General features: G+C 46.5%; 2 protein-coding genes across 2 annotated transcripts in view; both read left to right on the top strand.

Annotated features, from left to right (window-relative positions):
* Positions 1-2702, top strand: part of LOC119364235 (chromatin structure-remodeling complex protein BSH-like) — a 5053-nt gene extending 2351 nt beyond the window's left edge. The window contains exons 7-11 of the mRNA XM_037629670.1: positions 720-758; positions 918-997; positions 1149-1211; positions 1361-1461; positions 2352-2702. Of these exons, the coding sequence (XP_037485567.1) occupies positions 720-758; positions 918-997; positions 1149-1211; positions 1361-1454 (276 nt within the window). The 3' untranslated portion in view covers positions 1455-1461; positions 2352-2702. The remainder of the gene's footprint in view (positions 1-719; positions 759-917; positions 998-1148; positions 1212-1360; positions 1462-2351) is intronic.
* A 19036-nt stretch (positions 2703-21738) lies between these two features.
* Positions 21739-22641, top strand: LOC119364227 (hydrophobic protein LTI6B). The gene is made up of 2 exons (XM_037629661.1): positions 21739-21981; positions 22143-22641. The coding sequence occupies exons 1-2, from the start codon at positions 21898-21900 to the stop codon at positions 22224-22226; spliced, it is 168 nt and encodes a 55-aa protein (XP_037485558.1). The 5' UTR covers positions 21739-21897; the 3' UTR covers positions 22227-22641.
* The last annotated feature ends 3315 nt before the right edge of the window (positions 22642-25956 follow it).

The raw sequence follows: 25956 nt of genomic DNA, 5'->3' as shown, positions 1-25956 counted from the left end.
AGGGGACCTGGTCGCGTGGGGTTGCCTTTTTGGTTCTATTGTTTACAAAAGAAGGAAGCCACCTGATCGCGCTATGCACATAACATTTCCTACCTAGTATCGTTGTAATTTATATACATGGAACTTGAAATTTCCATTTAAACATAAGAATACTAACAAGTTGAGCGAGATTGATTGAAAGCGCTGTTCCAACTTGCGTACAAGATTTTTAGACATTGATGTTCCTACAGCAGCCTGATCGCGCTATGCACATAACATTTCCTACCTAGTATCGTTGTAATTTATATACATGGAACTTGAAATTTCCATTTAAACATAAGAATACTAACAAGTTGAGCGAGATTGATTGAAAGCGCTGTGCCAACTTGCGTACAAGATTTTTAGACATTGATGTTCCTACAGCAGCCTGATTCTTCTATTTTACGTTTGGAAGAATCTTGTAGATGTTTCGGCTTTAACCTTCATTATATCTATTGGTTCTGAAGCTTTGTTGAATTTAATTTATCTGTCCTAAAGTTTTGGATTTACATGTATATTTCTGGGATTTGACAGCAATTTGCACCGCTATCAAACTCAATTCTAACCTTTATTTGGTATTGTTGTTTTATGCATGATACATATTTATTATTAAATGGACATTTCTTATTGGTGTATAGATGGTGTGTAGTATTTCAGTAACTTTGTTTTACACTGATAAAATCATGCTAATTGATGTGCAGCCTGCAATAGCTGTTTGCATCCGTGAGCAACTTTATGAGGTTAGATATACTTCCTCTGCTATTTATCTTTACAATTTCATGAAATTTCTTTGTTGGTTTGTTTTTCAAGTAAATACCTGCAAAATTTGGCTTTCACTAGTTATTGGATAGGATAATTTGTTGGCCAACATGAATAAACAAACGACATGAACTTGACAGATTGCTAGCCAGACTGTTTCTGCTATGAGAGAAGCTAAAATGTCAAAGAAAAGGCGAGCACCAGAATTTGCCTCTAATAGGTTCGTGGAAGTGTCTACTGATGTTATTTTTGTTGAGTCTTCAGTTTTTAGTGGAACTACTACAGGACTGGCAAACCTTTCCAAACTATGCCACATCCCTTATTTACATGTTGTATCTGTTATTTTAAATGGTGTGCCCATGTTTTTGCAGTAAAGCCATGAACAACGCAGTGGATATGTTCAAGTATTTTGGGAGCAAAGGAAGCGTCATTCGGTAAGATCTGCTATAATAAAGCCTTTTATAGACATGACTTGTACAGTTTGGTTTTTATCACACTGTTTATTCCGCACTTATAGGGACTAAGGCAGGGATTTGTTGCAGCTCCGGCCTTCTATTAAAACTGTCTGTTTTGCATATATTAGGAAAAAGAAGGAGTGGTACCTGTACGAGCCTGTTGTAGATGTCGTGCCTAAAGAGGAAGCTGCAGTTGTGGATGCAAAGGAGCAGCTGAAATAAACTCTAGGTAAGAGAAGTAGGCCACACTGATCATTTATCATCATCAAACTCTATTTACTGTAGTGAATTTCATTTTGTTTTTGTCCAGAAGCTTTTATTTGTATTATACATTAAATTAGTGCTCTGACAGCAAATGACTGTCCCTAATAATAGCATAAAGCGGTTAGCAAAAATAAATCAGCCTTTTTTGGTTGTAGGATCATTGGTGCTTATTTTGAAAGATCAGCAGTGCGTAATTATGCACCAATGCTTAGTAGGTGCTTACACATTTAACTTGCACTCATTAATATATAGGGGAATATTATTGTGCTGACATTCCCTTAGAGGTCATGGCAAAATGAACCTTTTTTATGGCAATTTATATTGCCGCGGGGATGGCAAATTTGGGCCTCCTTTGGTTCATAGGATAGGACTACCATGGGAAAAGGAAAACCATAGGAAGTGAGATGGCTTGTATCTTATATAATTCCTATGGGTAAAACATGCCATTTGATGCATAGGATAGGGATTTTTTCATTGAGTCTAGGTTTATGTTTTTTTTTTCCTTTGAAATGTGAAGGATTGATTCCTATCCTACATAGGAATGGGAATCTGGTTTGTATGGGTTTCTGATTCCTATGGTATTCGTACCCTATGAACCAAAGGAGGCCTTAGTTAGCAAGCACGGCAAATCCTGACAATAAACTGAACTGAGGCGGATTTGTCGTGCTTGCCAACTAAACTTACCATCCTTGGCCAACATAAACTGCCATGCAAATCATTCGCAATTGCCATGCTTCCAAGGGAACCATTGCCGGTTAAGCCGGCCCTAATATATAATAATAAATCATCTAATCACCTACAAAGAGATGCTCGCACTAGAGGAGATGCATATCATATGGTTGCTTCATGTTGCAGAAAAACCAATTCCCTTCAGTCTGTGTTCCGCAAGCGTCGGGCGCAGGCGTTGGTGCGAACCCCGAAGCGAGGACGAAGATTGCCGAGCAGCAGCTGCCAACCTTCCCTCCCTGCCCGTCAACGAGTTGTATGTAGGGTCTCCGTCGTTGTACACAGCTTGAGCAGCGCGAGTGCTGGAGGTAGAATAGGCTTGCTCGGTAAATACTTACCCTGCTTTCCCTCACCCCGTCACCGAGGATCGTATCGTGTGCTGCTGATGTTGACTGGAAACGAGACCGCATCGTGCCTGTTGGGAACATTCTGTTGTGCTAATAGTTTCAGCTGTCAGTGTCAAGAAACAAAATAGTTTCATCTTTCGTCTGTCTGCTGGCTGCATGGTTAATATCTAGCAGTGGCCGGGTCGAGGCAGCTTGGCGGCGACGTGTTTGGTCACGGCTTAGTCAGCCGCGTCCAGCTCCACAGCGCCTAGATAGCGCTAAAATTTGACTCGGACTAGTCCCCGCTTCCCACGTAGTGACCGAAAGCGACGGAGGAGCTGTAGGATCCAAATATTACACATCTCGTTCACGTCTTCGAGGGAAGCATGCAAAGTTGGACAGGCTAACCCAGCGGGCTAGTAGCACGTAGCGACTGCTGCTGATGCATGCTCATAGTCGAAAAGTTGACTTGCGTTTTTGTCCAGATGCATTTGTTGCCGGTTCTTGTGGGTAGCGTTTAGGAGGAGGAGAATAAGGTGCCATGTTAGATGGACACTTCACGCCAGCTAGGTGCTTATCTGTAAGCTGAAGCTTTGCTGGAAAAATGAATGGAAAGAGCGAGACCCAGAAAGGAGAATCATATGACAGAAGGGAGGAATGAAAGGGGAATCATATAGCAGACGTGGGCAGCGAGGGCAAGACAAGAGTGTTAAGTGCCTCGTTGGATAATATGGACGAGAAACATATAAAGGAAAACACACAAGAATTTTACATGGATGGGAGAGAAAACTGGCGACCACAAAACACATACAAATTGTATGAATGATAACATGTGGATTGAAAAAGATTGCCTCTGATTTATGCAAATGAACGCATAGAATATTAGACCGTACGATGAATTTTCTCCAAAATTGGAAATATGAAAAATGAAGAGGAGCCTTGGCGTAATGGTAAAACTGTTGCCTTGTGACTATGAGGTCATGGGTACAAGTCCTGTAAAAAAAAAAACCTTGCAAAAATATAGGGAAAGACTGTGTACTGTAGGCACGACATAGTAAGAGTATTACTTTTTGCGGGATTCATATAAATATGTTAATACCATTTCTTGGAACGGAAGAGCTTTTGCACAAAAACCAAGATTTATTCTTCGGTCAAAATCTGCTGATGAAAACAATTTTTATTCTTTGGTGAAAATCTCACGCGGGCAGTACTTCTTATCCTTCGGCTCGTTCCGGTGCTTGTAATTGTTGCTAGGTGGTCCATAGAGCTGGTTGTAATTTTTGCTACATCTCCGGACTACTAGATGATGAATAGATTGAAGTTTCTTCCGCAAAAAAAGAAAGTCTCTTGGGGGCAGCAATATTTTATGGAAGAACATGTTGCCTATTAATTGAAAAACCAGTTGAAACTAGATAGATAATACGAAGCTTTCATACGGTGAATTGTATTGACATATCTTTGTATCTGATAGTACATGATTTGTAGTCTATCTTTGCCTTCATCTCTACAAAGAGACTTCTTGTCCCAGCCTTGCACTCTATGTGAACTGTTCGTCGCTCAACAACAAACATTGAATTGAGTAAATTGCACAAAACCACCACTTTGAGGGCTAGGTTTGCGAAAAACACTACAATATTTTTTTTTTGCAGAAAACATCACGTCTACGGTAATCTTTTTGCAAAAAACACTAATCGGCGGATTTGACTCGATTGAGCATGTTTATGACAGATTAGGCCCGCTAGTCAGGCTGACGTGGCACCGACTAAGTAATTGCGACGTTGGCACACGTTATCATCCCGTGTGGCCCTGTGGGGTCCACCTGTCATCGAAAGAAAAAAGAAAAAAAGCTGGTGGTCCGTGCTCGTCAACCTCACGCCTTTGGACAGAGGAGCGCTGTGGCCGCCAGCGCTGGAGTCAACCGGGGCCCAAGGGAGCTCGCCGATGACGGCTCTGGAACAGGCGCCCCGCGCCGCGTCCGGGGGGTGGTTGCGGGGTCGCATGGGATAGCCTGCAGCATTGCTGCCATGGGCCAAGCCGCGACGGCGCTGAAGAGCTGCGATGGAGGCGCCCGCAGGGCTTCCCCGGAGGAACTCGGGGGCGGCAGCAGTTCGAGGGCATCCAGAGGAGTCGGTTACGCCAAAGGAAAGGAAGGGGAGGGCTGCTGGCAAGGAATTTGGCCAACGGGATGGGCGGCGGCACCTCGGCCATTGGAGGGGGGAGGAGCTCTGAGGCTTGGGGAAGGAGTTGAGGACTGCGAGGGGGCAATGGGATCCCTGCGCCCTCGCGAGCCACGCGAGGTCTGCGTCGAGGCAGAGCCTGCCATCGTCGTTGCCGCATCGAGGCAGATGTCGCCGTTCGTCTGCCCTCGGCCGAGGCAGAGGCCTCCCCGCCACCAGTGCTCCCCCACGGATTTCGTCCTTGAGCACGGCCGCCGCATCCCGGCGCCACGGTCCTTGCCGTCCTTGACCTTCCTCGCCTGGCTGAGACTCGCAACGCCGGCCTTTGTCCGCCGGCGTGTGCACTGCACTCAAACTGTTCGATGGAATGCCAAAGAGAGGCTTGATAGGCTGACAAGCGGGCCCCACATTCAGCAAACGTTTTCATGTAACGGTGTGAGAAACTGGTGCCACGTCAGCCTGACTGGCGGGCCCCATTTGTCATAAACTCAATTAACCGAGCCCGATCCGTCGATTAGTGTTTTTTGCAAAAAGATTACCGTAGACGTGGTGTTTTTTGCAAAAAAAATGTATTGTAGTGTTTTTCGCAAACCTAGCCTTCAAAGTGATGGTTTTGTGCAATTTACTTCATTGAATTGGATACAAACATTGAATTATCCAATTCTCATCCTGTTTCTTGGTATCAGGTGCAAGATTATAGACCAAGCTGAACCACAACTTCTATGATGCCCACCCTCCCCCCACCCATAGGAGACCGATCTTCGGGATCTCTACTGGGGGTTTCCCCAACCCGTATCTAGATTCGTCCGCAATCAGATTTGATTGGCTCCCCATTAGAGTATTTTCCTGATTATAGGTTTTTCTCACTGCTCATCATCCTGACGCGCCTCTACTTTGACATCACTTTCAATGCTTCACGGACTATTTCCTCATCAACAACCATGGGGTAAGGCTGGACACGCCGCACAAAGGATTCCTTCATGCATCAGATCGGTTGCTCTTGTACGCATAACATACACGGTTGGTTCGTTGTGCCACCATCCACCAAGCCATCTTCGACATCGCCACCAGCAACTCCAATATGTGCGGCATCACCCCTGACTATCGTGGCCACGTCTTGACAAGATCTACACCATGCGTACCTCCATTTGATTATCCGAACATGCAACATTACCGATCTTCCTGCGTTGGTTTTTCTGCATAAGTTATGTAGCAGTCAACCAGCTTCTCCGAGTATGTGTGTTCCTCCACCGATTGAGTAATGGACTACCACTATGTCGCTCCTTCGTGCAGTGGCGTTGCCGCATATGGTCCTTGTTGCCAGCTGCCAAAGCGCCTTCTTAGTTGCGAACATTTTTCATGGCCACCTCAGCCATTGCATCACACATGAGCGTCAACTACATCACCACTCGAGCCCTAGTGTCACCTCACGCGACTTGTCATTCCCTGGGTGCAATATCATCAACCTCTGCACGTCGTCTTCATCACATTGTTGGTTCCTTTCTTGCTTACTCGAGTATTGCGTCGCGCTTCTACATGCGATTGACACACCTTCATGCCACTTCTTGTTGAGCTGACATCACCTTTGTCTACGACCACTACAACTCTTATCCCTAGTTTATTCACCACATCCCTGACTACATGTTCTCTTCTCCGACTATTCTGGCTTCCCCGCTCGACACCTTGCCCCTCTCTTGGAGGTCTCCTTTGGTAGCCTTTTCACATTGCACATAGTTCGTGATGGTCTCTATCTATGCATGCTTGATAACGGTAACATTGACGCATGCCTTTGCCCTGAAGTGTCCTCATGCCTTTCAAACCTGGCACGACGCGTTATCAACAACGGTTTTGACAACATCGTGTTCAACATCGACACCCTCCTCAATGACTGCCTCAATTACCTAACAATCTTCTTTTGGTGCATCTCTGCGTCCCCTACTCCATGTCGCTTCCTTGCGCATGACACGGGGGGCAACCCCGACCTTGACACTAACTATGATGCATCCTTCCATGGCTACACCATGCCACACTCTAGGCTGCCTCGACACTGTTAGAAAGGGCTACCATCTCGCGTGAGCACCTCACTGGTTTCATAAAAAAGTCAAGTGTATACCCCCCCCCACACACACACTGTAACACCCCGAGACCGATGTGCCAGGTGTCTTCCTGTTATTCGCTGTTGTTGCCATGTCATTTGCTTGCGTGTTGCATCTTGTCATGTCATCATGTGCATTGCATCATCATGTTTTCAAAACTTGCATCCGTCTGGGTTCCTTCAGTTCCGTCTGTTGTCCGTTCTGAGCCCAACCACACTTGCACGCACCCGCGGCAGGTCCGAAATAGTATTTTATAAGTGACCGGAAGATGTTCTCAGAATGGGATGAAAGTTGACGTGTGGTCTTATTATAGTGTAGATAGACCGCCTGTCAAGTTTCATCGCATTCGGAGATCGTCTGTTGCCCCAACGGATAACTATAGCGGCAGTATAGCCGGTCTAACGTCGGACGTTTTCGGTCTCCGAAAACTGTTGCCGGACTTTCCCTCTCTTTTCCTCCCTAGACCGTCTTCACATTTCACTACACACCCTCATGCCCTACCTAACTCCTCTCGTCAGCCCGCGGCTCTCCTTGCATGCGCGTCCGAAAAGCTGTCCCGGACTATAATACCCTCGATGCGACTATAGCTCCTACGTGTCGAGGCACGACTTAGAGACATAATCGCATTGAAGGCATATGTCGCAAGTCAGGCAATCATCACAAACATCCCATGTAATATAGATAATAAAAGGGATAACATAGTTGGCTTACACTCGCCACGTCAATCAAGGTACATAAATAACATTACAACAACCAAACACTCATGGCCCGACTACGGCGCCAAAATAAAAGATAATCCAACATGCGACATGGTCCAGATCACCCCCAACTGGGCACCACTACTGATCATCAGGAAAGGAAACATAATAACGCTGAGAGTCCTCGTTGAACTCCCACTTGAGCTCGAGCGCGTCACCTGGAGCGGAATCATCAGGCCCTGCATCTGGTGTAATAGTAATCTGTGAGCCACAGGGACTCAGAAATCTTGCACCCTCGCGATCAAGACTATTTAAGCTTATAGGTAAGGCAAGGTAAAAGTATATGTGGAGCTGCAGCAAGCGACTAGCATAATATGGTGGCTATCCTATTCGCAAAAGAGAGCGAGAAGAGGAGGCAAAGCGCGAGTGAGAAACTAGAGAGCAACCTGCGCAAGCATTACTCCAACACCGTGTCCACTTCCCGGACTCCGCCGAGAAGAGGCCATCACGGTAACACACTCAGTTGATTCATTTTAATTAAGTTAAGGTTCAAGTTATCTACAACCGGACATTAACAAATTCCCATCTACCCATAACCACGGGCACAACTTTCGAAAGTTCAAATCCCTGCAGGGGAGTCCCAACTTAGCCCATGACAAGCTCTCACGGTCAACGAAGGAATAGACCTCCTCCCAAGATGTTCCGATCAGACTCGGTATCTCGGTTCTTCAAGACAACTCCGACAATGGTAAAACAAGTCCAGCAACACCACCCGCTGTGCCGACAAATCCCGATAGGAGCTGCACATATCTCGTTCTCAGTACACACCGGATAAGCTAAGCGTACGGGAGCCAACGTAGCCCAAGTTGCCAAGGGACGGCCCCGCACGATGCTCTAGGTTGGACCAACACTCAGAGGAGCACTGGCCCGGGGGGGGGGGGGTTAAATAAGATGACCCTTGAGTCCGCGAAACCCAAGGGAAAAGGCTAGGTGGCAAATGATAGAACCAAGGTTGGGCATTGCTGGAGGAGTTTTATTCAAGGCGGACCGTCAAGGGGTTCCCATTATAACCCAACCGCGTAAGGAACACAAAATCCGGGAACATAACACCGATATGACGGAAACTAGGGCGGCAAGAGTGGAACAAAACACTAGGCGAGAGGCCGAGCCTTCCACCCTTTACCAAGTATATAGATGCATTACGATAACAAGATAATATAATGATATCCCAACAAGTAAATAAATGTCCCAACAAGGAACGGCCTCCAATCTTCACCTGCAACTAGCAACGCTATAAGAGGGGCTGAGCAAAGCGATAACATAGCCAATCAACGGTTTGCTAGGACAAGGTGGGTTAGAGGTTTGACATGGTAATTTGGGAGGCTTGAAAGCAAATGGTAGGCATCGTAGTATTGGCATAGCAAAAGAGCGAGCAATCTAGCATAGCAAAGATAGTAGTGATTTCGAGGGTATGATCATCTTGCCTGCAAAGTTGTCAGAGTTGACTGGATCCTCGAAAGCAAACTCAACGGGCTCCTTGTTAGCGAACTCGTCTCCCGGCTCTACCCAAACAAGACAAACAAGCAATAAGGACACAATCAACCACGTGCAAGGATCAAACAATATGATGCAAAGATGATATGCTATGCGGGATGCGGTGCGGGATGCATATGCAAGATGTGACAGGAAATGCAAGATCCTGGCCTCAACTTGGAAATCCAAGTGTGCCACTGGAAAGATGAGATGAAATCTCTTGAAAACGATATAAAGATCACCGGAATCGGAGTTACGGTTTGGAAATGGCAAGCAAAACAAATGACACCGGTCTGCGATTTACAGCAAGTAGCCATCTAAATGCAATGAGATGAACATGCTACAACACCCAAACATGACAACAAAATACATGGCAGGGATGCATTCAAGATGCTTAACAAAAGTCTAGCACTGAGCTACGGCCAATTCATTCATTAACAGGTTCAAACAAGCATGACAAAAATGCATATGGCAAACAGATCTCAGACTTAGTGAAATTAACACTTGTCTGGAATTTCAGATCAAGTAGCCCTCTTCGGAGCAACAAAACTACATGCTACAGGACCTGAACATGGCAAAGTAAAGCATGGCATGGAGCTACTCAAAGAGCTTAACAAAAGTCCCTTAGTGACCTTGAGTCAAAAGGGATCAGAAAATACAATTGCAAGCATGTGAACATGGCAAAAACATAATCAGTTTTCAGACTTAGTGAAATCTGGCACATGCTGAAAACATATATCAAGTAGGCATGTTTACGAGCTCGATGCACTCACTACGGAGCAAGTTATGATAAACTAAGCATACATCTATCAATAACACACAAAATGCAAGCTAGACATGGCAAGAACAATAGCATAGCATGCACGGGTCAACTACAACATCATCGGCAAAATTGCAAACAAGTTGACAATCTGCCCAGATTCACAAAGTAGCAAAAGTAGAGCTCGATTGACTCAAGCTAGGGTGCTCCATAATTGCAAACAAAGGCATGGATGGATAGAGCACTATAAGATTAACAAAACATCCTTACTGATCATCCTCAAAAGAGGCACGGATCACTAGGAAACAACATGAACATATGACAACATGAGATAAACAGCTCAAGGACTCAGTGGGATTGCTAAGTCCCTGAAATCAGCACTACCAAGTGCCTCACTTGGCAAGCTTGTGCTAGTCACCACACACATCATAAAAATACATGGGTTGCACCTCTGGAAAGATGACAAAACCCTTAACAAAACATATGTAGAGCATCAGGGCATATCATGCACACAATAATCATGGCAAAAATGACAAAAGCTAAATGGAGCAGCAGATCTGACAAATAACTCAAGTAGCCCTCTTCTAACAGAATTTCAGGCATCAAGATGAACTCAACTGAAAATGATGCAATGGAATGAAATGATGTACTCTCTGAGATGAACATTTTGATATGCTATATGCATGAATCGGAGCTACGGATGCAAAGTTACGAGGCTATGAACATGAGCATATGGACTAGAAAATTCCGAGGACTTAGAGAAAAAAAGGAACCACAAGATCTAGGGTTTCGGTGGCACGCAATCCGAGGTCGACCGGATCCCTCGCCGGAGTCGTTGGCCGGGGCGGCGGCCGGAGCGGGAGGAAGAGGCCGGGGCGGCGAAGAGGAGGCGAGGGGCGGCGGAGCCGCGGTGGCCGGCGACGAGGCGAGGTGGCGGCGCACGGTGGCGGCGGAGCGGTGCCGGGCGGCGGCGGCTCGCGGCGGAGGCGGCGGGGCCGGCGAACGGGGCGAGGAGGCAGGCGGCTTCGGGCGGCGGCGCGGGGAAGATGGGCCGCGGGGGCCGGCTCCGGGCTCCCCGGGCCGCGTGGCGGCGGGCGGCGGTACAAGGACACGTGGCGCGACAGGAGAGGCTGGGAGCGGCGGCGGGATTTGTCCGGCGTCGCCCGGACGTGTCCGGCGGCGCGGAGGGAAAAATTAGGGTTTCGGGGGAGAGGAAGATCCGGATTCGAAGGGGTTCTTTAAATAGGCATAGAGGGAGCTAGGGGAGTCCAAATGAGGTGCGGTTTTCGGCCACACGATCGTGATCGAACGATCTAGATGATGGAGAGGGTTTTGATGGGTTTTGGGCCAACTTGGAGGGGTGTTGGGCTGCAACACACACGAGGCCTTTTCGGTTCCTCGGTTAACCGTTGGAGTATCAAACGAAGTCGAAATGATACGAAACTTGACAGGCGGTCTACCGGTAGTAAACCAAGGCCGCTTGGCAACTCTCGGTCCAATCCGGAAATGTTTAATCCCACACATGAAGGAAAGCTAGAAATGACCACTGGAGGAGAACGAAGCGCCGGAATGCAAAACGGACAACGGGGAAAATGCTCGAATGCATGAGATGAACACGTATGCAAATGCAATGCACATGATGACATGATATGAGAAGCATGACAACGATAACAACACACGGAGACAAAAACCCGAACCCGAGAAAAATAAAATAACTTAACGCCGGAAACGGCAAGAGTTGGAGTACAAATTGGGAAAGTTACATCCGGGGTGTTACACGGACCCGACTCGGACTGTCGCCACCGTTGTGTCTGGAACATCCCCAAACATCTACAAAACGTCACCATTTTCTTATTTGGACTCCCTAGATATTTTATTCGCGACCGTCCGATTTTGATCGGAGGCTCCAGATAGTCCCTAACCAAAAATCCAATACTATAAATAACCAGTCAAACCCTAGCCTATCCTGTCCAATCCACCAATCCTCCTCCTCGCCGCCGCCACTCTCTTCATCGGGATCCTCCCAGAGCCATCCACCCATTCCCAGTCGATCCCGACCAACTCCCTCGTTTTCAGCACCGGTCCAACATTCTCCTCCCCTCGATCCACCCAATCCCGCAACCTCCTCCTCCCGAGAGCCCCGGCCAGAGTACCACCGAGCAGAGCATCGGCCGACCCCAGCGCCTCGTCTCTTCGAACGAACCAGGGACGAACGCCTCGCCGTGTGCCCCTGCTCTTTCTTCTCTTTCCCTCTCTTCCTCCCTGACCCTTTTCTCGTGCCCGTGTCCTGCAGGAGCTCATCGCGCGCCGACCATCCCGAGCTCCAACACGCGACTCCCCCTTGCCGGAGTTGAACCCAGGCACCTCCCCGCTACTCCCCGTGCCCTCGTTCCCAAGCTCCATCGAGAGGAGAGGAGCCCCCGCAAGCCACTTCTCCGCCGCTGCCCTCGTGCCCGTGCCCGAGCTCCTCCCGATCCAGATCGACCCCGCCGCCTCACGTCGCTTCTCCGGCCACCAGGCCTCGCCGGAGCTCCGACCTCGTCGGAGATGAGTAGCCGCCGCCCTGTTTCCTCTCCTCCTCCCTCTGATTGTCTCTCCTGACCACCCACTCCCCTCTCCTGTTTCTCTCTGTCAGGGACCGAAGCATGGCCGCCGCCCGTCCAAGGACGCCGCCGCCCCATGGATCCTTCTCCGCCTAGAGCTTCTTCACCTGCATCCGCCCCCTCCGTCCAGATCCGCCGTCTCCGCCTCCCTTCCTTCGTCTCCGGCGAGCAGCCGTGACGCCGCGGCTCTGCTTCCTGTTGAGTAGTAGCGAGCGCGTCAACCGACGAGTCCTGCCCGTGTTGACCGAGCCTCGACCCCCTCCCTTTGCTTCGCTCGCGCGGCCCACCGCCTCCTCTTCGCCCGTTGACCCCAGCTCAAGCCGGCCCACTCCTCCACCGACTGTGCTTGGCCCGATGTGAGCAGCTCCCGTCCTTTCCTCTGATGGGCCAACCAGATTCGGCCCGTGTTGTTTTTTTCCTGCCAGGACGAATTTTCCTATTATCTAGAGAACTGCATATTTACAGTTTACCCCTCCATGTTCATGCATTAATAACTCTTGAACCGTGCATCGGTTTAAAATGGTTTAAATATGTAAAATGCTTAGTTTTTCATCTAGTTTCATAATATGTCACTTTCATCTATGTTTAAAATGTTTAAATTGATGTTTGCTTATATTTGCCTATTGCCATGTTAAAATGATTTAATTCCTAACTAAATAACCGTAGCTCTGTTTTTAACAAACTTTATATGTAAATGGGGTAGAAAATTGCCTAGTTTAACATGGTGCACTCATCTTGTATGTTTAACAACTATAAAATTGGGTTTAGGGCAGAACAGCACCAAACCTAAAATATGCACATGAGGAGTTTCTGGACTTGTTGCTTGTTGTTTCGGCCTCATTTAAACTTGCCTAGATAGGTAATTTTGTTGTGTTTCACCCCTTTCCATGTTAAGAACATTTAATATTGTTGGGTACTGTAACACCCTGGGTGTAACTTTCCCAATTCGTACTCCAACTCTTGCTGTTTCCGGCGTTAAGTTATATTTATTTCCTCGGGTTCGGGTTTTGTCTCCGTGTGTTGTTTTCGTTTTCATGCATCTCATATCATGTCATCATGTGCATTGCATTTGCATACGTGTTCGTCTCATGCATCCGAGCTTTTTCTCCGTTGTCCGTTTTGCATTCCGGCGCTTCGTTCTCCTCCGGTGGTCATTTCTAGCTTTCTTTCGTGTGTGGGGATTAAACATTTCCGGATTGGATCGAGACTTGTCATGCGGCCTTGGTTTACTACCGGTAGACCGCCTGTCAAGTTTCGTATCATTTGGACTTCGTTTGATACTCCAACGGTTAACCGAGGGACCGAAAAGGCCTCGTGTGTGTTGCAGCCCAACACCCCTCTAATTTGGCACAAAACCCACCAAACTCTGCTCCATGTCCTAGAGCGTTCGATCACGATCGCGTGGCCGAAGACCGCACCTCATTTGGACTCTCCTAGCTCCACTTATGCCTATATATACCCCCTCCATTTTCGGATCTCGTCTTCCCCCTCGAAACCCTAGTTCTTAAAAAAACAGAAACCTCCGCCGACGGACGTGTCTGCCCCCGGCCGGACAACGTCCGCCGAGCCCCTCGCCTATCGCCAGCCGCCACGTGGCGGGCGGACCACTTCCCCGCCAGCCGCTCCCGCCGGCCCGCACCGCCCCGAGGCGGGCCCGCTCCCGCGCCTCTCCGGGCCAGTCCCAGCCGCCGCCGCGCCGCCTGTCTTCCACGGCTCCGGGAGCCCGCGCCACCACCGCGCCATCGACGCCAGCGCCGGAGCTCGCCGCCTCCTCCGCCCGACGCCTCGCCGCCTCCTCGGCGCTCGCCGCCGCCCGCCGCCCAGCCCGGCCGCCGCCCGAGCCGGCCACGCCCCGCCGCCTCCACGCCGGCCGGTCCACCCCGGCCTCTTCTCCATCTCCGGCGACGTCGAGCTCGCCGGCGTCCTCGGTTTCCGCGTCGGTGAACAGTGCCCGTGAACAGTGATTTCAGATCTAGATCCGGTTGACTTCTCTCCCCCGAACCCTAAGTTTTTATGCCTACTTTGACCGCCCGCAACTTTGCATCCGTAGCTCCGATTTGGGCATATAATATATCAAAATCTTTGCCTCGACGAGTGCATCATTTCATTCCATTGCGTCATTTTCATTTGAGTTCATCTTGGTGCCCAAAATGCTGTTAGAAGGAGGCTCCGTGAGTTAATTGTCAGATCTGCTAGTTCATCTTAGACTTTTGTCATTTTTGCCATGATTATTGTGTGCATGCTATGCCTGTGAGTCCTTCATATGTTTTGTTAAGGATTTTGTCTTCTTTCTAGAGGTGCAACCCATGCATTTTTAGGATGTGTGTGGTGACTTGTGCAAGCTTGCAAAGAGAGGCACCCGGTAAATCTGTTTTCAGGGACTTAGTTGTTTTCACTAAGTCTGGGATATTTTAGTTCATGATGCCATATGTTCAGCTTGTTTCCTAGTGATCCGTGCCTCTTTTGAGGATGATCAGTATAGGAGTTTTGTTAATCATCTTATGCTCTATCCATCCATTTCTTTGTTTGCAATTATGGAGCACTCTAGCTTGAGTCAATCGAGCTCTACTTTTGCTTCATGGTGAATCTGGGCAGATCGTCAACTCGTTTGCGATTTTGCCGTTGTTATTGTAGATGATCCGTGCATGCTATGCCATTGTTCTTGCCATGTATAGCTTGTATTTTGTGCCTTCTTAATGGGTGTATGCCTGCCTTGCCATGACTTGCACCGTGGTGAGTGCATCGAGCTTGTTTACATGCCTTCGTGAGTTATATTTCAGCATGTCTCAGTTTTCACCAAGTCTGAAAACTGATTGTGTTTTAGTTATGTTCGTGTGCCCGTTAATATGTTTTGTGAACCCTTTTGGCCCCAGGCCACTTTGGGTCTTTTGTTAAGCTTATTGAGTTGCTCCATGCCATGTTCTTACTTGTCATGTTCAGGTCATGTATCATGTTGTTTTGCTGCTCCGAAGAGAGCATCGTGATCTGAAATTCCAGACAAGTGTTAATTTCACTAAGTCTGGAATCTGTTTTGCATTTGCGTTTTTGCCATGCTTGTTTGAACCTCATAATGGATGAATTGGCCATGGCTCAGTGCTAGTCTTTTGATAAGCATCTTGTGTGCATCCCTGCCATGTATTTTGTTGTCATGTTTGATGGTTGTAGCATGTTCATTTTGTTGCATTTAGATGCCTACTTGCTGTAAATCGCAGACCGGTGTCATATCTTAAAACGCTTGCCATTTCCAAACCGTAACTCCGATTCCAATGATCTTTATATCGTTTTCAAGCGATTTCATCCCCTCTATCCAGTGGCACCATTGGAATTCCAAGTTGAGGCCAGGTTCATGCATTTTCTGTCATATCTTGCATTTTGCATCCCGCATCGCATCCCGCATAGCATATCATCATTTCATCATATTGCTTGGTCTTGCACGTGGTTGATTGTATCCTTGTTGCTTGTTTGTCTTGTTTGGGTAGAGCCAGGAGACGAGTTCGCTACCGAGGAGCCCGTCGAGTTTGCTTGTGAGGATCCAGTCAACTCTGACAACTGTGCAGGCAAGATGATCATACCCTCGAAATCACTACTATCTTTGCTATGCTAGTTTGCTCGCTCTTGCTATGCCAATGCTACGATGCCTACCTTTTGCTTGTCAGCCTCCCAATTGCCATGTGAAACTCTAACCCACCTTGTCCTAGCAAACATTGATTGGCTATGTTACCGCTTTGCTCAGCCCCTCTTATAGCGTTGCTAGTTGCAGGTGAAGATTGGAGCCGTTCCTTGTTGAAACATTTATTTACTTGTTGGGATATCATTATATTGCCATGTTATCTTAATGCATCTATATACTTGGTAAAGGGTGGAAGGCTCGGCCTCTCGCCTAGTGTTTTGTTCCACTCTTGCCGCCCTAGTTTCCGTCATATCGGTGTTATGTTCCCGGATTTTGCGTTCCTTACGCGGTTGGGTTATAATGGGAACCCCTTGATATTTCGCCTTGATTAAAGCTTTTCCAGCAATGCCCAACCTTGGTTTTACCATTTGCCACCTAGCCTTTTCTTTCCCCTTGAGTTCTGTAGACTCACGGGTCATCTTATTTTACCCCCCCGGGCCAGTGCTCCTCTGAGTGTTGGTCCACCTGTCAGCTACCGGTGGCCACCAGGGGCAACTCTGGGCTGGCCTACCCGTACCTAGGACAATCTGAGTGTGCCCTGAGAAAAAGATATGTGCAGCTCCTATCGGGATTTGTCGGCACATTCGGGCGGTGTTGCTGGTCTTGTTTTAACCTGTCGAAGTATCTTGAGTTACCGAGATACCGAGTCTGATCGGAACGTCTTGGGAGGAGGTCTATTCCTTCGTTGACCGTGAGAGCTTGTCATGGGCTAAGTTGGGACTCCCCTGCTGGGATTGAACTTTCGAAAGCCGTGCCCGCGGTTATGGGCAGATGGGAATTTGTTAATGTCCGGTTGTAGAAAACTTAAACCTTAATTAATTAAAATGAATCAACTGAGTGTGTTGCCGTGATGGCCTCTTCTCGGCGGAGTCCGGGAAGTGGACATGGTGTTGGAGTAATGCTTGCGCAGGTTGTTCCTCTATATTCTCGCTCGCGCCTTGCCTCCTCTTCTCGCTCTCTTTTGCGGATAAGTTAGCCACCACATATCCCAGTTGCTTGCTGCAGCTCCACATATAATTGCCTTATCCATTCCCATAAGCTTATATAGTCTTGATCGCGAGGGTGCGAGATTGCTGAGTCCCTGTGGCTCACCGATACTATAATTTCAGATGTAGGTCCAGGTGATTTCGCTCCAGGTGACGAGTACGAGCTCAAGTGGGAGTTCGACGAGGACTCTCAGCGTTATTATGTTTCCTTTCCCGATGATCAGTAGTGGTGCCTAGTTGGGGTTCGATTCAGGGCCTAGTCGCATGTTGGGTTCTTTTCTATTTTGGCGCCGTAGTCGGGCCATGAGTGATTGTTTGATGGATGTTATTTATGTACTCTGATGTGACGTGGCGAGTGTAAGCCAACTATGTATCTCCCCCTTTTATTACATATTACATGGGATGTTGTAATGATTGCCTGACTTGCGACATTGCTTTCAATGCGGTTATGTCTCTAAGTCGTGCCTCGACACGTGGGAGCTATAGCCGCATCGAGGGCGTGACAGGTACATAATGAGACCGAACTAAATAACTTGTCCTGGTGTTTCGTCAATATGCAACTCGTTGCATATTGCGCTCCACTTAATTTGTAGGGTTGCTTGTGCATTTTGCCATGCCATGCTCCATTAAACCGGACATCATCATAATTGCTTGTGCATCATGCCATGTCTATGTGTTGGTTGTTTACTATGTTGTTTGCTTCTTTCCGGTGTTGCTTCTTCAGGTTGGTTCCGATAACGTCGTGTTGTGAGGATTCGTTCGTCTACGCCCGTTTGTCTTCTTCATGGACTCGTTCTTCTTCCTCGCGGGATTTCAGGCAAGATGACCATACCCTCGAAATCACTTCTATATTTGCTTGCTAGATGCTCGCTCTTTTGCTATGCCTATGCTGCGATACCTACCACTTGCTTATCATGCGTCCTATATTGTTGAACCAAGCCTCTAACCCACCTTGTCCTAGCAAACCGTTGTTTGCTTATGTTACCGCTTTGCTCAGCCCCTCTTATAGCGTTGTTAGTTGCAGGTGAAGATTGAAGTTTGTTCCTTGTTGGAACATGGAGATGTTGTTCCTTGTTGGGACATGTTTACTTGTTGGGATATCACAATATATCTTATTTAATTAATGCATCTATATACTTGGTAAAGGGTGGAAGGCTCGGCCTTATGCCTGGTGTTTTGTTCCACTCTTGTCGCCCTAGTTTTCGTCATATCGGTGTTATGTTACCGGATTTTGCATTCCTTACGCGGTTGGGTAATAATGGGAACCCCTTGACAGTTCGCCTTGAATAAAACTCTTCCAGCAATGCCCAACATTGGTTTTACCATTTGCCACCTAGCCTTTTTTTCCCTTGAGTGTCGCGCTCCTGAGGGTCATCATTATTTTACCCTCCCGGGCTAGTGCTTCTCTGAGTGTTGGTCCAAACTAGAGTCCTGTGCAGCGCCCCCTCGGGGAAACTCGAGGTTTGGTTTTAGTTGTATGGAGCGCTCATCTGAGTGTGCCCTGAGAACGAGATATGTACAGCTCCTATCGGGATTTGTCGGCACATCGGGCGGTGTTGCTGGTTTTGTTTTACCATTGTCGAAATGTCTTGAAGAACCGAGGTGCCGAGTCTGATCGAAACGTCTCGGGAGGAGGTCTATTTCTTCGTTGACCATGAGAGCTTGTCATGGGCTAAGTTGGGACTCCCCTGCAGGGATTTGAACTTTCGAAAGCCGTGCCCGCGGTTATGGGCAGATGGGAATTTGTTAATGTCCGGTTGTAGAAAACCTGAAGTTGACCTTAATTAAAATACATCAACCGCGTGTGTAACCGTGATGGTCTCTTTCCGGCGGTGTCTGGGAAGTGAACACGGTATTGGAGTTATGCTTGACGTATGTTGTTTTAGGATCACTTCTTGATCATACTTTTATCGACCGTGCTTTGCCTTCTCTTCTCGCTCTCATTTGCGTATGTTAGCCACCATATATGATAGTCGCTTGCTGCAGCTCCACCTCATACCTTTTTTCCTTACCCATAAGCTTAAATAGTCTTGATCGCGAGGGTGTGAGATTGCTGAGTCCCCGTGGCTCACAGATACTTCCAAAATCAGCTTGCAGGTGCCGATGAGTCCGTGCAGATGACACAACCAAGCTCAGGAGGAGCTCGATGAAGATCTTGTCCTTTTATGTTGTTTCGTTCTAGTTGATCAGTAGTGGAGCCCAGTTGGGGTCGATCGGGGACCTTGTCGCATTTGGTTTTTTTTATTTTGGTTTCATAGTCGGACCTTGATTGTATCTGGTTAATGTAATGTTTTATTCATGTAATTGTGCGAAGTGGCGATTGTAAGCCAACTATGTATCTTTTCCCTTATGTATTACATGGGTTGTTTGCGAAGATTACCTCACTTGCGACATTGCTTTCAATGCGGTTATGTCTCTCAGTCGTGCTTCGACACGTGGGAGATATAGCCGCATCGAGGGCGTTACACACACAAACAATTGTGGGGGAATGTTAGCGGTCAGCCCATCGGTTTCTCTCCGGTCGAATTGTCCGTGACACTCCTGTTGTCCGCGATGCTGTCCCAAGGATTTGTGGCGCAAAGTTTTAGTGTATTGATATATCTTTGTGTTTGCCCCTTCAGAAGCATCCAACGTATCTTGTACATGTAGTAGTATAAAATTTGTAATCTATCTCTTACTTTCACACATCTAGAAGGGTGTCCTCCCAGAGCGGCGAAAGAACACACGAGCTCGCTTGCTCTCGGTACCTAGACCAACGGCTGAACGACGCGTCGCTACAAGAATTAAATGCGATCGTATAGGCTGAGAAGGATACAACCGGTCGGGCAATATTGTAGAGTGACGGCTTCATCCAACCTGACGACGCGATGACGGTACACTTCGGACATGTTCTGTCAGTACATGTATCACATAATGATTTGCGACTGGGGGTCCGTCTCCGGACACCGCATGAGTCAGAGAAGCTCAAAGCTATGGCGACGAGCCGACGACGAAGGCAACAGGCTATGGATTCAAGTTCTCATGAGATGCGGTTGATAGCTCTGTTCCTCGCGCCGCCTTTTGCTGCTAATGACAACCGCTGCTACTAGATGCGCAGCTTCATAATCTTTTCCTACGTTTGAGCAGATTCCCGCTGCCGGATCTTGGAGGCGCCGAAGCTACGACTGAGGGCTAACGCAGCCAAACACTTGTTTTCCCGGCCGCCAAGTCAAGCATTAGCGATGTTGGTGATGCGGCGCTGACAGTTCAACAAGACCTGAACAACACTTGCGAGGGACTCAGCTCGGCGGCGCCGAACTCAGAAGAGTCAACGAAGAAAGATGATCCGCAGGCACCAGGCTGGACGAAGAGGTATGTTGATATGCTTCCACTGTATTGGTTCCTCTCAGATGAAATTGTACCTGCAATCGCGCAGGACATTCAGTTATCCTTTACATTTGGGAACAATAGCTTGAAAAACTGAACTGTGGCGGCGAGCAGCTCGTGCGAAGAAGTTCAGCCTGATGTCGTGTCGCCGCTGCTACATCTGAAAGGTTTGCCGGACAGGGCAACGTGTCAGTTGAAGATGCCGTCTAGTAATCGGGCAAAGACAACCGGCAGGCACAAGTATGAACGCGAAGGTGAGCTTCCACCCGCGGTGATGCTGTCCTGTTTGAGATGCGATTACATCAAACGGAACTACTGTATTTCGTTTGGTTCTGAATTCTGCTGGTTTTCTTACTTCGCTAGTAAATTTGTTGCTCAGGTCATCGACTTGCTGGGGCTGACAAAGATACCACCCAAGCATATATTGAAGCGACGGGCCAAAAATGCAACCAGCAAGGGATGTACTACCGGAGCACTTGCTGCACTTGCAAAAGGATCAGCTCTTGCGTGAGTCAACGCCGCACCGCCCTTAACGTCGCCGCTACCCTCTAACGACCGTCCCTCCACTAGATACAAACGTTGTCCCTCTCCCATCTCCCCTCCCATTAAAAAATGCGTACATCACTGTGGCAGTATACATCACACTCTTATTTCCACGTCCACGCGTCGATCTTCATTTCGCCCGCGCTAACGGGAGCAGGCGCGGACGAGCGCTCTTGCGAATTTTCGGGTGTCCTCCAAACTATATAAACCGCTCATGATACAACAAGCATCACATTAGGCCAATTCTCATTACTCACACAAATGGTCGACAAAAGCGATAGAAAAGCCACACACGACCACAGTGCACCGAAACAACAGACGATGACGCTAGATGTGCAGCCAGTATCCTCGAATCCAAGGAGCACGCCACTACGTACAACGCAGTCGTCGCCGTTGCCCTCGCCCCGATGTTTGCAGTCCTACAAAATGCCAGGAAATTTCAAAGAAGGCATATACGCGCAGTGAGTCGATTCTGACTCTGGTGCAATTCATACCACTAACAAATGCTTAACAGCTAAGCAATTAAAACAGTCAAATTGATACAGGACACTGGCAAATTTGGCAGGGTGGTTGGACGGCGGATGAGGTGAGCCCATCAGCAAGGCAAGCTCGAACGAGTTTTATCCCTTTTATTATAACAACGCGTCGCCAACGCGGTCCCCGGCCCGCGTGCCCGTCGACAGGCCCACACGCGTCGCCCCGATACTTCCTCCCTCCCTGCCTTGGCCGCCATCGCACCTCACCCTCGCCGCCGTCCACCCTTGACTTCCCCTTTCCCCGTCTATATAACGAGAGCCCGGCCGATACGTGTTTCACCACCCCTTCCCATCCCATCCCGCTCTGCTCAGCTCTAGTGTTTTCTCTCCATCCACCGATCGAGTGAAGCTCTCCGTCCGCCGGACGAAAGATCGACGACCATGGCGGGCACGGCCAACTGCATCGACATCATCCTCGCCATCATCCTCCCGCCCCTCGGCGTCTTCCTCAAGTTCGGCTGCGGGGTAAGCGTCGGCGCCAGATTCTTTCCTCTTTCTCCCCTCGTTCGTCTTCCCTTTTCTGGCTCGATCCACAGGTTGATAGATGCGTAGATAGATAGACAGTGACATAGTATATGGATGGAATTCTGATTACTGATAATCGTTTCTTGGCTTCTGTCTTGCAGCACGAGTTCTGGATCTGCCTCCTGCTCACCTTCCTCGGGTACATCCCGGGGATCATCTACGCCATCTACGCCATCACCAAGTAAACTAGCTAGCAAGCCGTCCCAAGTGTTCGGCGACACAATATTTTCAGGATGATTTGATCTCTTGGTCTAGTCCCTCCTTGCCTGTGTGGGTTCTTTTAATTCTTTTCTGTGTGCGTTGATGATGCGAATTCCTCCGTGGTTTCCGTGGACCGTGTGAAGAGCATCATCTTCTTTATGTATATGATATATGGGAGTTTATATATGCTCCCCGAGTGGGAATACTTCTTGTTAAAGTTAGGCTGGTCACAATGGGCAAGAACATAAGCTAGTAACTTACACACTTCCCTAGATTATGTTATTATCTTCATAGTGTGTAGGAACATCTATATAGTGTCATGCAACAATGTATTTATTAGGTTATAGACTCATTTTTTTTAAGTGTGTGATGTTTCGGTAACTTAGCTAGTTACCACAAGCACCTCTCTCTTCATTAAATATGTGCCACATAAGCAAAGTTATATTAGAGTGTGTGATGTTACTCCTAAGTTTCTCCCCATTGTGACCAGCCTTAGATCATCATTGCCTCCCTGTTCAAGTCTGGAATCGGCCGTGATATATACTGTATGTAGTCGGGTTTCTCATTTGATTTCTTCAGTAATAATAATATAAATAAAGAAGCATCAGGTTCTACTGGGATGTAGTGAGTGCTGTTATGCAAATTTGGTACCTGTCCCTCTCGGGACAGTTGCGCACTCGCGCGTGTTGCATGAGGAACAAAAGCTGTGTCATCATGCCTGTCAGATGTGTCCTAGCCTCGCTGTCTCAGCTGTGGCAGTCCATGCGTTCCATTGGCTGGCCGCCTGTCAAGTGGACGCAAATGCGTGGGCCTCGTCATCTACGTGAATTTAACACGTCAGGAAATGGGGACACCAAGCGTCGAAAATGATCGAGCACGCGTATCTAAACGCTCCTATATTTCTTTACAGCGGAAGTATCTCTTTTTTTCTTGGAAACAAAGACGTTTTGGTTTCTTTTTAGAAACACCGGCTGCAACCTATGTGCATACTCTACACTACACGCTCGTATGATGCGAACTGAAGAAACGCAATCACGTAGCTTCGAGATTGACGTTCTGGTATCATGACCATTGGGTTAATTAAGCGAGAAATCAACACCTTTTGGGCTAGAAGAGCAACTCCTTTATTTGTATTTTTTGAAATGCCAGAAGAGCAACTCGATTGCAAAGCATTGCGCTACTGTCGATAGGGAAAAACCATTCCTTGTCCGTCAACTATGGCGGATCCTATTCCCCGCGTATGTCAGGGAATAGCGATCAAGCCTGTACTTTTTGGTTTGTATAAGCCAGCCTACTTTTGGTTTTTCTCCACCGGCTTTGGCAAGGTTATAGATCCTTCCCTGATTCTTTTCCTATGTTTCTTCTTTTTTTCTTTCTTTTATATTTTTTTCAAATTCTCATTTTTTTGAAATTCCTAACTTATTTTGCAATCACGAATTTTTTTGAATTCATACATATTGTGGAGATCATTTTTTTCAAATTCACTAACAATTTTTGAAAATGTTCATCTTTTAAAAAAATGTTCATTTTATTCAAAAAAATGCCCGCCCAATTAAAAAAAAGCTCTTGAATTCAATTTTTGTCACCAAATTTCAGAATGTTAATCGAACTCAAAATTTGTTCATCTATACCAATATAAAAAGACCTAAAAAGGTAGATCCAACTGACCTCGGCCATCGAACTAAGTTAATCCAACGATCTAGACTGCTTCAATGAAGAGCGTTACACGTGTTTAACATGCAATTAATATCATACCAAATATTGCACTAATCACGGGATTAATACACAAATAATAGTATACCTAATATCCGCGTCCAATTAATATATTGCTTAAATATTAACGTGTGTTGCACGTGCGCATTTACTAGTCAAATAAAAAATGTTCATCAATATTTAAAAATTCAGAAAATTGTTTGTTTTCAAAATAATGAACATTTTTTGAATTATAGAGCATTCGTTTTAAATTTGTGAACATTGTTTTAATTTGTGCACATTTTGTGAAATTCGTAACTTTTTTTGAAATCCCAATTTTTTTCAAAGAGGCAAAAAAAAAACAGAAAAAAAACAGTGGAGCCCCGACCGCCATCTGGGACGATGGCGTTTGCCTCTTTGAAAAAAATTGGGATTTCAAAAACAGTAGCGCACAAAAACAGTGGAGCAGGGACGATGGCGTTTGCTCGCTGTCGCCCGCACAGGTCGGGGAATAGGAGCTCCTAAAAAAGTCCTCCCATGGACAAGGTCGAATAGCCGGCGGCTGGTTTTTGTGTTTTTTTATTGAGTATGTAAAAGTAGAGACGAGGGAGCATGGATGATGGGAGCACACGCTTCCTTAAAAAAAAATTTAACATATTTTTCCTGGTTTCTGTATTTTTTTCTTATATTTTATTTGTTTTTCTTGCATGGTTGTTTATTTATATATTTTTATTCTTACCTTTTATTATATTTCTTTTTAAATTTTATTTACTGTTTAAGGTTTTCTTTGTAAACACACGAACTGTTGCAAAAAAAAACTCATGAACATTTAAAAAATACATGAATCATTCCAGTGTTTTTAGATAATTATTAAACACGTGGAAACTTTTAAAGATACACAAACTTTAAATACATGAACACCTTTTAAAATTGCCCGAGCATATTATTTAAAATGTAGATGATTTTTAAATAATACATGTGTGAACACCTTTTAAAGTTACATTAGCAGACACAAACTTAAAATATGTGTACACATTAAATATTTGAATATTTTTTTAAAAGAAGTGTACATACTTTAAAATTATATGAGCAGTTTTTAGAAGACGTGAAAAACTATGAAATTACATGAGTATATATTGAACTCGTGACCATTTTTCAAAATTACATAAACATTTAAAAATAAGTGAAAACCTTATTAAATTACATGGATGTTAGTTAAAATGCCCAAAGAACTTTAAATGCATGAACATTTTTTGGAAAATATGTAATCACTACTTATTAACCAAATGAACTTAAAAAATTATGAATACTAATTTTCAATTTCATAATTATTTTAGCTAGCTTCTTCTTTTAGTTCCTTCGTAATCAACATGTATCTACGACAACTAATCTTTTGACCCATCTTTGTGGTAAGCATGCTTGTATGCTGACGGACAATGAAAACTGACTAGACTCGAACCCTTCATTCCTGATCAGCGGCCTCCTCGCGAACAACAAATTTCTAATATTTTGTGAAATAAAGCTCTCTAATATTCCTCGCTAAAAAATCACGTACGGGTTGGTATTACGTACGAGAACAACAAATTTGTGATCTTTTAGCTACATATCTTTTTCAACATCAAAAAACACGAGCCATGAGTTGCTAAAGTGATAGCTCTATTCTGAAGCTAACTATCATCCATGTTAGGTCGGGTTACCTATTACCATACAATCTACCAACCATCGTTGTGCCGTTATCACACTCCTTCAACGTTATCACACCCCTTCAGCCGATGATGATGTGCTTGATTCCTAACTAATAGCATACATGTCACTAGTGACAGACTCACAAGGGCATAATACATGATCAGTTTATTAAACATATTAAAAAATGGCCATCTAACGTTGTTCGTAGATGTAAGGGTGTTGGATCATCCGAGGGTGGTGTATCATCTAAGGGTGATGCAAGCTCTAAGAGTCGTAGATCAAGTAAGAGTGATGCATCATTGAAGGCATGTTGCTATCTCGGTTTTCCCGAGGTAT

This window comes from Triticum dicoccoides, chromosome 1A, assembly GCF_002162155.2.
Source record: "Triticum dicoccoides isolate Atlit2015 ecotype Zavitan chromosome 1A, WEW_v2.0, whole genome shotgun sequence".
NCBI lineage: Eukaryota > Viridiplantae > Streptophyta > Magnoliopsida > Poales > Poaceae > Triticum > Triticum dicoccoides.
This window is presented reverse-complemented; position numbering and strand designations above follow the sequence as displayed.

What these genes read in the sequence shown, in the direction of transcription:
- LOC119364227 (XM_037629661.1), top strand. Translation starts at nt 21,898, where the DNA reads ATGGCGGGCACGGCCAACTGCATCGACATCATCCTCGCCATCATCCTC. An exon ending in TCCTCAAGTTCGGCTGCGGG is followed by an intron (nt 21,982 to 22,142) that starts GTAAGCGTCGGC and finishes TCTGTCTTGCAG; the next exon opens with CACGAGTTCTGGATCTGCCT.